The sequence below is a fragment of the Gadus chalcogrammus genome, chromosome 14 (genome assembly GCF_026213295.1).
Source record: "Gadus chalcogrammus isolate NIFS_2021 chromosome 14, NIFS_Gcha_1.0, whole genome shotgun sequence".
Lineage (NCBI taxonomy): Eukaryota > Metazoa > Chordata > Actinopteri > Gadiformes > Gadidae > Gadus > Gadus chalcogrammus.
The window spans coordinates 3,858,230-3,870,135 of NC_079425.1; the positions used below are offsets into that span (position 1 = coordinate 3,858,230).

Here is an 11,906-nt window from a genome sequence, read left to right on the forward strand (position 1 = left end):
CAGTTGAAACAGGAAGTGGTCGTTACCTCGGTGACCTTGCGATCCACCTCCTTGCCGTCCTCGTAGTACACGTCTGTGATGATGCGGGTGACGGTGGTCCTCACTTCCTGGGTGGTGCGCACGTGTCTGCGGTGGGAGGGGGCCGCGGCCCGTTGGAAGGGGGGGGACTCCGCGTAGGGCTGATCGATTATGGGAAAAATCATAATCACGATTATTTTGGTCAATATTGAAAGCACGACTATTCACACGATTATTTTTGAGGTTGAAAACATCTATTTATTCAGTATGTCCCTCCGTTTGTTTTTTTGTAACAGAACTTTGAAATTTCGCCTTAAAGAAATACACAAAATGGTCAAAAACAAAATGTTCCAATCCAAAATGATATACAGATACAGTATGTATCCAGCTGTTCTGCCCTTTCTATAAAACATAAAAAAATAATAAAAAAAAAAGCTATAAAAAAAAAGAAAAAAAAAAAGCTTTTACTGAGCTTTCCTATAAATCATTGAATGCTGAACATTCCCATCCTTTAAGAGACGTTGTTGTTTACCCTGCCCGTAGGGGAGCGAAGGAGTGGTCCGTCGAAGCTGGTCTGCTGAGAGATCGTCCTCTTGAGTCCAGACAGACAGACAGACAGGCAGACAGACAGACAGACAGACAGACAGACAGACAGACAGACAGACAGACAGACAGACAGACAGACAGACAGACAGACAGAAATCAATGTCAATCAATACATAATGTGCATAAGTCCTCTTTGTGCTGCGGGACTAAGCATAGAGCAGTAAGCACCAACTGGACGGAGGGCGAAAGGGAATGTGAAACTACTGACCTTGCTGGACGGAGTGCGGAAGGCAGCGTTGTCGAAGCGGCTCTGCGGGGTTCCGGCGGTCCTGAGCGCGGCCCCCGGCCGGTGCGGCGTGGAGGGCCCCGGGGTGTGGCCGGGGCCCTCCACGCCTGCTGCGACACCGCCCGCCTTGGGGTCGGTGTCCGCTCTGGCCAGCGGGTCGGCCAGTGCTTCCTGACTCGGGCACGAGGACGGCTCTGATTGGCTGTTGGGGAGGCTGTTGCAGCCCAGTGAAGAGGACTGGGAGCTCCTCAGTGGGGAGGTATGGATGTCAGACCTGGGGGGGGGGGGGGGGGGACCAGCCGGTACACGTCAAGACTTCATTGAGGTACAAATGTAATCAACTTTAAAAATCTTAGTGATCTAACTTAGTAATCTTAGTTTGTGAAGTCTTTTACACAGGATGTTCAGTCAATGTGATCCTGAGGTATCAGGATTCAAATTAAAACCCCACAGATTAAACTTCATCACTCGTGTGACAAGGGTCCACGGTCCTCCTGCCAAAATGTACTTTTGATGTCAACCCACGGAGCAATCTCCTCACAAGAGGATTAACATTAGTTTAAAATAGCCCTGCGTTCTATCTCCAGAAAAAAAAGTAGGTCTCCCTCTTCCCTCTTGCACATGGATACACACACAACCACGTGCCCGCACACACACACACACACACACACACACACACACACACACACACACACACACACACACACACACACACACACACACACACACACACACACACACACACACACACACACACACACACACACACACACACACACACTTCTTGCAACCAAGTTATATGCCAAAAGGGAGAACCATTTATACATGAAGTGAATCCGTAGGAATATTCTATGGCTTGAATCTTTCTTTTTAGCTTTTATGTCAAGTTACGATAAAACCCTGATGCAAAAAATGAAAACGCTTGCACATAAGAGAAATGTGGACAACAATAAACTCTGCATCAAAAAACTGAAGAATCAATCAGAGTCTAATAAAATCAGACTTTTTGCCACCGACGACAGCATTGCGTCGTCATCATTCTCAAGACAAAGATACTGATGTGTGGAGAGACAAACCGACATGGCGTGTGTTCCCAGAGACCCATAGCTTCCCCCACAGACCTTGGGGCAGTGGGGAGCGGCACTACTGACCTGGTGGAGGGGGTGGTGGTGGTGGTGGTGGTGGTGAAGCGAGCCTCCTCCTCCGTCGCCCCCACCTGCCTGTGGACCTGTCTGACGCGACTGAACACGGACGAGCTGCACAACAATAAAAACAACATTGAAAACATGGACTTTTTTCTACATGCAGTTAATGGACGCATCGGCCAATCACTTTCACGTTCAAACATAGGCCTTTTAGGAAGATTTTAAATAATTACAGCGGGTTAACAAGGTGGCTCTCCATTTAAATAATAATTCTGTACTCCCTTGCTGGTTGAATCGTGGCATTGTTCGTTTTTAATAAAGAACAATAAAATACAGGCCTAGAACAGTGAATCTTGTTGTTTGTGTGACTATGTTTTTGCAGTGCAGTAACCCCCCCCCCCCCCCGTCGACCCATTCTATCCTATTTGAGGAGTCCACACTCTTCTCAAATTGCGGTCCAATCATTTGCAGGATGTGACATTTCCATCTCGGCACTTATGCCCACGCTGACAACGGCTGATCGGCTCTGGGAGAAATAGAGTGCTCCACCAGCGAGCCAAAAAGAACGCCACATTCATTTCCAGATGAATTGAGACGGTCTCCACCCCCACCCCTAAACACACATTCTTACATCAATTGTTATGCATAGAAATAACAGCAGGTTACCTGGTAACGGCCTTGGCAACAGTGGTAACCTTGACGACAGATGCGTCCTCTTCCGATAGTGAGGGCTCTGGGGAGGGGGAGTGAGACATTAGTGCGAGGCTTGGAGTGAACAGAGGAGTGACTGCGCGGTCAGGAGCACAGGCTTAAGGCTGCACCGACCGTTTGGTATTGCATGACACAAAATAGGGCTGCACGATCATGACACGAGTGGCGATTGGGATTATTTTTTGATCCATCTTGTTATTGAGATTATTTATTGGGGTTGATTTATGATTATCGATTCACTTGATATGTTAGGGCTCCTAATGTACATAGAAACAATAAAAATCAAGAAATTGCTGTCAAAGCAATGTTACATAATTATTTGTATTTTTTTTAACTAAATAAATTGCGACCTATAACGATTATCTAGTTGCAGCGTTCAACATAGCGATTCCGAATAATAGTCAATTCATTGTGCGGCCCTGCTGTGATTGTCCTCCGTCTCCCCTTGTGTTGCAGGGGTAATCCAAACAACAGCACGTCTCTGGCTGCTCTCTGTACCCCGTGTCCCCCCCCCCTTCCCCATCTGGGCCCCTTACTCTGCCCCAGCCGGGCCCCTTACTCTGCAGGCTGAAGCGCTCCGAGCTGCCCTCCTCCACCGGGGTCACCAGCCTCATCCGCAGACTCAGCTTGCCCCCCTCCTTCTCCGGCCCCTCCTCCCCGCTCTCCTCGGCCACGATGTCGCTGGTCCCCGCGGAGACGTCGCCCACAGCGGGGGGCTTCTCTGAAAACGAGTTGATCTCTGGAGAACACGGGGCAGCGGTCAACAGCGAGCCGGCATCCGGCTGGACTCGGTTTAGTCGGGGTGATGGTTCAGTGCACGGTGCTGAACGGGTGGGGGACGCTCGGCCCGTCTCTCCCCTCAGTCTGCCTCACCACCCCCTTAACGTTGTTCAGTGCATCGTTTAACGGTAATATCCGCCTCGCGGTTTTCAGGCCAATAGGCTATGTCAAAATATGGAGGATTTGGTAAAAGGTTTTGCACTTCAAAAGTAGCTTCGCCCAGAATAAATTCTATATTTTTTGGAATCAAGGGCGAATTACATTTTGATACAAAATCTCTACATGTTTATCAGAAAAATCATAAAGACCCACCAATGGGAGTGCTGTGTCGAGGCGTCTGCTTCAGCTGGTTGACCAGAGGGGGAGTGGCTACAACAGCTGGTCCAATCAGATCCCCCTCTTTAGGAAGGGTGAAGTTGAATGGAATTTCTACAAAAAAAAGAGTTTGGTCACCAAAAATGTACAATTCAAATATTGAAGCATTGAGACAAAATTCAGAGCCCTTCAGAAAAAAACAATCATGAATTATTTTAGATGGTATATTTAAAGTGTTTTTCTCTGTCTCTAGCTGCCGTTTCATTAGCGGTAGTAACCAATGTCTACAAACATTGGTTACACAATGCTGCATACTTTTAGAGAGGCGTAACCTGGTCTTTGACCTCTTACCTCCAGAGCTGTCACTCAAGCTCTTCTCTTTGGGACCGTCTGCCTCAGGCCCCGCCCTATCCTTCTGGGACAGCCTATCAGGAGTCACCTGCGAGTCGTTGGTCTGAGGATGCACCCGGTGGCCATTGGTGGAGACTTTGCTGCAGGCGGGCTGCGAGCCGGCGCTCTTGGACTGCTGGGACGCCTGGGAATGTCTTTCACTCAACTTCTGGAGGCCAGCAGTGACACCTTCGTCTTTCCCGCCCCGACTCTCCTCCTCCTCCTCCTCCTCCTCCATTGGCTCAGGGGAGGGCAGCTGGCTCTGGGAGAGCGCCAGGCCCAGCGCCGAGCCGTCCCGCCCGATGGTGACCTCCTCTTCCTCCATCGACTCCTCCTCCTCCTCCTCCTCCTCCTCCTCCTCTCCACCACCACTGAGGGTCTCTCTGTTATTTTGGCGGTTGTTGCAGGGGGCCCCGTCCTGCCGGCTCGACGGCAGGGGAGGAGTCTTCACAGCGGCGGCTGCCTTTGGCTCTGCGGCGTTCCCTGGACCCTTCGCTACATTCACACCGTCGGCCGCCTGAGGCAGCGCGGGCTGGGCGGACACGGTACAAGGCGCGGCGTTCAGGGGCCGCTCGGCGGCCGCCCCGGAGTCCGCCGTCGGCCGAGGGCGAGGCCCGCTCTCCTCTTTGGTCCCGCCGCCGCCCTCGGCTACATCCACGCTCCCCACCGCCGCCCTAGCCGGAGCGTCGGACTTCTGCGAGGGACGGGAGTCGTCCTCGCCGGCCGCTCGATCGAGGCTCCGCCTTTGAGACCCGGCGGGGGCGACGTCGGGACCGGCGGCGGCGGCGACGGCGGCAGCGTTGCGCTGGGAGGACGCAGCGGCGCCGTGGTCGCTTCTCTGACTGCAGCGGACGGACTGGGACTCGTCCACGCAGAGCGGCTCCTCGATCTGCGTGGCCTGGCTGTCCTCCTCCTCCTCCTCCTCCTCCTCTGGCGGCGGCGGCGGCGGCGGCGGCTGGTCCACGGCACTCTGCGTGTTCACCGTGAGCTGCAGGGCCAGCGTGAAGGCGGGCGGCTCCGGGGCCGGGGGGGGCTTGTCGCGGGGCAGAGAGGGGGACGGAGGGGCGGCCTTGGCGGCGCCTTGAGGTTCCTGAGACGCCGCGACGCCGGAGCAGCCCCCGCCCTCCGGACTGGGCGTAGGGGCGAACACATCCTGTATGAAACACACACACACACACACACACACACACACACACACACACACACACACAAGATGTCAAATAGTTCCATTCTAACCTGTCCAATTAGACTAGATTACGATGTGTGAAGAGAGATTAAAAAGGGCAAAAAAAGCTCAGGGCCATTTTTACGAATATAGCGGTAATAGAAACCTACGTGAGAGAATTCCGGCTGGGACGGCATCGACAGGGTCCTATCCAAAACAAAACTGGGGGAATTCTGGGACAGAGGCGTGGAGGCTTTGGGCAGTGGCTTGGAGAAGGCTGCTATCTGCGAGGGCCCGCCCTCCCTCTCCATCGATTGGTCCTCTGGAGGCTGAGACGTATCCATTGGCTCGTCTGCATCTGGTGAAATCCAAGACCCGTTAAGTGCCTTTCCATAATCCCACAATTGTTATTCGTTCAAACTCAACGCTCATCCACGCAAGCTTTGCCGTTACCCATGTTGCACTCTGGGTTGGTCGGGGAGTTGGGGACGATGAGAGGAGCTTGGCTGAAGTGCTCCGGCGTGGGCGCGACGCAGTCCGTGGAGTTCCTGGGCGTCACAACAGATCAACTATTAAGACGATTCCTTTGCATGCTGCAGCACATCTACGGGACACAAGAGGCGTGTGGCTTACTGGGACAAGGTCTCCTGCACCAGGGTGCCCTGGCCAGAGAAATGCAACAGCCCCAGAGTGTGGGCGGGCGTCAGGGTGGGATGCGTCTGGTTGTCCGCCACGGTGCTGTCCACCGCGATCCCTGTGACACAACAAGAAACCACATTTGAGTTTGTTTACTCCGTTCACATCAAAGCGTGCAAAAGGGATAAATGGACGAAGGGAACGTCTTTGCCTCGCCGCACGGAGAATGACTTGCTTGGATGATGTTAGCGGTTAAATATGGAAAACCGTGTAGAGCTTCTACCTCACTCTACGATTTACATTAACGATTACGGCATTTAGCGGACACTTGTATCCAAAGCGACTTACACTAAGTACATTCGTCAGAAGAAGAGAAACAATCTATCGCTGTCGATACACTAAGGGTGTCTACTATGTCTACTTCTGTAATATAAACTTCTGTAATATAATCACACATTCGCACGTCGGTCCGCACTAGAACACAAACGCCGCCAACCCTTATAGCTCTAGGCTTCAGGGCCCATGTCACGGTGCTCTGGGGCCCATGGACTCACCCGTCTTCTCAGCATCAAACATGTCCTCTTGCGACGACAGGATCTCATCGTCGCCATGGGAACCAGTAACCGAGCGGCCCTGGGAGTGGAGCAGAGCCTGGGCTCTCAGCGCTCGGTCCGTCTGTCCACAGGGCTCCGATGAGCTGCTGGAGCTCACCTCCGACCTGCGGGAGGAACCGAGGCCCTGCTTTAGACGGGCGTCACTTTCAAGAAGAAAAAAAACGTGTGAATTGTCGACCTGTACCGTGCTGATTTGAGGTCTTGATCTGCCGAACCCCCCGTGCTTATCTTTTGGTCCCCTAGGTGGCAAAACAAAAGTTGTTGATACGAGTTAACTGTACTTACTGAGTACAGACACAGAGAGATAGAGAGATATAAATAGAGAGCGAAAGAGAGAGATACAAGAGGGCCACTGAACGCCGAGTATCAGCAGGAATGTCATGACTCATGTGCATGGCAAATATACTACACTCAATCCCATTTCACCCAATGTAATCAAAACATGTCTGTTTACATTCATATACGCTGCGATTAGTGCGGCACGTTTAGTATGAAACCGTGCATAGAGAGCCGGGCCACCTTGCTGGCTGTGCCTCTCCTGCTCTGTCTGAGAAAGGACCGCCTCCTTGTCCTGCTGCTGACTGTCTCTCCCCCCAGCTCCCGGGCCCTGGCTCTCAGAGAGCTCCAGACCAGCAAACTGAGACTGCCCCTCTGAAACAAACACAAAAATATGTTTTCAATATCCAGGCAACCATTTTGTCATCATTGGAAGAACCACATTGTTAATTCTTCCCCTCAATGAGCATGAGTTAGCGGTCACCTTCGGGCTGAGGGCAGTGTGTGGTGGAATCAGCCCCAGAGTCCATGTTGACGTCCACTGACGGACACCTACGAGACAACGAGGCAGAAGAACCCTCTAATGTAGCGGTTGATGCAGTCATGAGCTAATGCCAAACCCCCGTGTGTGACACATACTTTGCCTTGTTTGGAAGAGGGCAGATGTTAATGACTTGACTCTCCTCTTCGAGGGCTGGACCACAATTGCTCGGGGCTACCTCTGATTGGCTGTCGGTTGTCTGAGAGCATCTGCTTCCTGCCGGTGAAGCGATCAGTTCCTGGAAGTGTAGTAATCAATACATTAATATACCGCTGAGCTCATGGACCAGTAAAGGAAAACTTGTCTTCACTTAATATATTTATTTGAAAGGTTATCATTGTGTAGGGACAAGATTATGAAAAAGGATTACAAAAGGCAATCTGAGCTAGAACAGGTAGGATTATGGTATACTATATTCATGACAGTATGGATAATATTATAAGACATCTGGCAGGTTGTTATACGTTATAACAATATGCCAAATTGCCATACTATGGTTCAATTTCTGTGGGTTTCTTTCTGTGGGCAATCAATGATATTCGTGCATGTTTTTAGTCAATGGTGAACACCAGTGCAGTGTGTGGAGACTTACCAGAACAGGACTGTGGGCAGCGGGCTGCAGGTGGGACAGTCTGCGGGACAGCAGAGCACGGTAGCTGCTTTCTGGGTCGTCCTCTAGGGCAACACCGTCCGGCTGGGAGTCTTCCACGATCAGGCACGGGTTCTCGTGCAGAGGTAAACTTGATTCCAGTTCTCTTCCGCCAGGATCCATGAGCACTGATCACACAAAACAAAGCTCGGGTGATCATGCGAGATGCGGCCAGCCGAAGATCAGCGCGTTTAACAGTGTGTAATAAAGTAGGAGGCCGTTCATTGCAGTATAAACAGCTTCTGGATCCAGGAATGCGATGTATTTTGTGCTAAACCTAGCAACCTAGCTCCACTTACACAGATGCCCCTCGGTATGCAAGCTCCGCCTTGCAAGGAGGCGTCAGATAAAAACAAAGAGGACGCCTGATGGCAGCATGTTCAAATAGCACTTCCTACCTATTCACGCATGCGCATACCAACGTATAATAATAATATAATAAATGCTAAAATAATTGGGACAATATTCTACTACCTTGCGGTGAGCGAGCTAAGTACTCCTGCAGAAGTACCCAATGCACACACACACACACACACACACACACACACACACACACACACACACACACACACACACACACACACACACACACACACACACACACACACACACACACACACACACACACACACACACACGCACGCACACACACACACACACACGTAGACACGCAAACATACGCACACGCACACGCCCCTTTCGTACCCGGCGCGGCAAAACGAGTAGAGAGATCTGATTGGTCAAGCGGTGAAGGTGACGTCAGAAGCACTGTACAATCCCCCATCACTTGGGTGTTTAATGTTAAGTATGTTATTGAAAAAAGGTCTCTGTATTCAGAATCTGCGGAGGCACAGCATAGGCCTCATATTGACAACATTGGTTATTTAGGACACACATTAAAGTTAGTACACAGTGTAGCCTATGCTTGACACACTGTGTAGAATAGTTTGTCACTCATTCAAATATGCATACCAGGCCAAGGCCTCTATATCCTCTAGGATTCTTCCATATCGTAGTTTATTACAAAAGTAAGGTCTATAATTAGTGAGGCCTATTACATAATGCAAAATGCTTCATTTGACTTTTGCATGCTATATAAAGGCTAATCTTAATAATCCGACAAATGCACAACAGATTGTACAGCAGTTGCATTGTATATACACATTTTAACGACCCAATACTGCGGGCTCATTTCTTCGGGGCCTAGGCCTACTTGTTGGAACTTGTAAAGACCTTCCTCATGTCCACCTCGCAAAACAGAAAGTCCTTTAAATTAACCAACGGGTTAAGCTGTCTCCTATTATGGCTATACACAAAACAACCATACATAGTCGAACCCTTCTCCACACCCATCTTAATTCATCCCTTGTTTCGATGGGTTGATAACGCTGGCATCATCTTCATCTCCAAATGCGTGTCACCATACGGGATTCGGGGACACTTGTTAGCCTCCCCTCCTCCCTACAGGGTGGCCTGAACTATCCAGGGCGTATCTGCCTTCAGAGCTGCAGAGTGGTGTCCTTGACTGTAGTAGACATCACCTTAATGCTATAGTAGTGCAATCGGGAGAGTCATTCTATGCACGATCGTAGCTCATATTGTAGCCTATTGCCAGGTAAACATTTCGATTGCATGATGTGCCATAGCCTCCGAGGCTAGTAAAGGCTGCCAGGGGGTGCAAAGTTGCCCGCAGCTGCGTGGCAGCGTCGTCATATCTGCAGGTTATGCTGACACTCAAATTAAAGAAATGCGCAGCAGCCATTACTACCCAATATATCTAATGCTAACCTCATCGGCCCGAGTCGATGATCTGCAACGATCACGTCATTCTGTGGGATCTTAAACCCATACGTTTTCATGCAACACAGGCGGTATACATTCTGGATTTACCTTTTTTAAACGGAGTGATGCACGTCTGGATTTTCAAACGAATTCCACCGGTCCCTTTCGTTGCAGAAGATGCACGTCCAACATCGCGTACTCCTTCCTTGCATCTGTTTTACTGGGAGCAGGGGTGTGGGACACACGCATGGCACGTACAGATGCAATGGCATTTATTATGGGGATCACAGGCTGCTTGGTGTTAGCTGTACCCCGTCGTGCCAAGCGACGACTTAAGCGACAGTACAGGGGAAGCATCAGAAACCCCCTGGATCTTTACTTTCCTTTTCTTTTTCCGTTTGAAGTCAGTATGCAATAAAGATAATACAGCTGCCTACCCTATATTCAGTTGTATAGCCTATTTAGTATAAGGCTTAAAGCAAAACAAGAAACACAATATAAACACGTCAACAAAATATGATTTGAAACTACACGGTCATTCCTTTATTCTATTTTAGAACTGAATCTTATTTTTTTGGATGATCTGCACCAACAAAACAACTTTAAACTGGGAGGACTGTTTGTGGTACATTGTAGGCTATGCCTTATTGCACTTGGCACACCGACATTGGAGCTGAGCAGCACTTGCATATGTTCACATGCATTAATCGATTAGATGACTCCAAATAGATTATCAATTTAAAATTCTTATTCACAATTCTCAATCAAAAACAGCTTATTTTAGGACAAAAACGTGAGTCAAAATGTACAATTCTTTTTGCATATTTTCAATAGTTATGGATTTCTTGTATTTTCATACTGTTCCATAGGCTATCACCAAATAAAAAATATCATAATATATTTATGACAAGCATTTTGAACAACTTGGTCTCACAGGAATCCGTGAAATGACCACGGACGCTTAACTCAAAATCCGTGGAATCCTCACGGAAACACGCCAATTTCCGTGACACGGGCACGGAATTTGCTCCAATGCAAGTTAATGACGCTCATATTCCGTGGCCAACACACAGATCCCCGTCTCAACGACCGAGTCAACCTGGTCTCCGAGTGTGGCGAATACGAGAGAAAGTATAGTGGCTGCCCATTTACATGTGAAAAAAAATATTGGGTGCCCCTTCCAAATATTGGGTGCCCTCTGGTGCCCCTTCAGGCAAAATAAATTTTGATGATGAGCACTCTAATACAAGAAAATTCGATAACGTGCCTCCATGAGTGCCCTCTTAATGCCCTTACGGTGCCTCCATGGTTTAAAAAAAGAGCCCTTTAGAGTGTTGAATACGACAGAAATGTGCCATACGTGATGTATCATAGCTTTTTGCACGCTGGCCCCATGTTGTGCAGAATGTGCCCTTTTTATTTTTCGCCCCTGCCCTTCAAACAGTCTGAGTCCGCCACTGCACCTATTGGACACGTGTGTGTGCCACGGAATATGAGTGTCATCAACTTGCATTCGAGCAAAATCCGTGGCCATATCACGGGATTATGCGTGTTTACGTGAGGATTCCACAGATTTTAAGTTACCGTGGTCATTTCACGGATTCCTGTGAAACAATACACATTATAAATATCTAAGACTTTCAGAAATAAAATCATGGTACATTAGTAGCGTTATTATGCAGTGATAATAAATAATACTTGAATGTATCATCTCTGCTTGATAACACATTTCTTTGTACACACAAAAAGTCATCGTTACCAATTAGATAATTAACACGCTTTAATGATTAAAGCGTGGACCTCAATCGCATTGTTCTTGCTTTGATAACATATATATGTTTGTAATACATGTATATAATCCAAACCTTATTTTCGGTTGTATGTAAAATTCTCCCCAGCAGAGGCCAGTAGAGAACCTAAAAGTTACTCCAAGTATGTAGAGACTGGTGAAAGCTACTCCCAGTAGCCTATATTTACTTATCTTCTTTTAATATATATGTGTGTGTGTGTGTGTGTGTGTGTGTGTGTGTGTGTGTGTGTGTGTGTGTGTGT

At 49.0% G+C, this 11,906-nt stretch overlaps 1 protein-coding gene across 1 annotated transcript in view; it reads right to left on the bottom strand.

The window, feature by feature from the left end:
* tp53bp1 (tumor protein p53 binding protein, 1) overlaps window positions 1-8,405 on the bottom strand; it is a 21,893-nt gene extending 13,488 nt beyond the window's left edge. The window contains exons 1-17 of the mRNA XM_056608014.1: window positions 8,016-8,405; window positions 7,522-7,661; window positions 7,367-7,434; window positions 7,126-7,257; window positions 6,791-6,845; window positions 6,547-6,710; window positions 5,990-6,110; window positions 5,810-5,904; window positions 5,527-5,714; window positions 4,153-5,344; window positions 3,799-3,915; window positions 3,266-3,445; window positions 2,662-2,728; window positions 2,002-2,106; window positions 833-1,124; window positions 551-610; window positions 27-179 (exon numbers count right to left, since the gene is read on the bottom strand). Coding sequence (XP_056463989.1) covers window positions 27-179; window positions 551-610; window positions 833-1,124; window positions 2,002-2,106; window positions 2,662-2,728; window positions 3,266-3,445; window positions 3,799-3,915; window positions 4,153-5,344; window positions 5,527-5,714; window positions 5,810-5,904; window positions 5,990-6,110; window positions 6,547-6,710; window positions 6,791-6,845; window positions 7,126-7,257; window positions 7,367-7,434; window positions 7,522-7,661; window positions 8,016-8,195 — 3,309 coding nt within the window. The 5' untranslated portion in view covers window positions 8,196-8,405. The remainder of the gene's footprint in view (window positions 1-26; window positions 180-550; window positions 611-832; window positions 1,125-2,001; window positions 2,107-2,661; window positions 2,729-3,265; window positions 3,446-3,798; window positions 3,916-4,152; window positions 5,345-5,526; window positions 5,715-5,809; window positions 5,905-5,989; window positions 6,111-6,546; window positions 6,711-6,790; window positions 6,846-7,125; window positions 7,258-7,366; window positions 7,435-7,521; window positions 7,662-8,015) is intronic.
* Window positions 8,406-11,906: the final 3,501 nt, after the last annotated feature.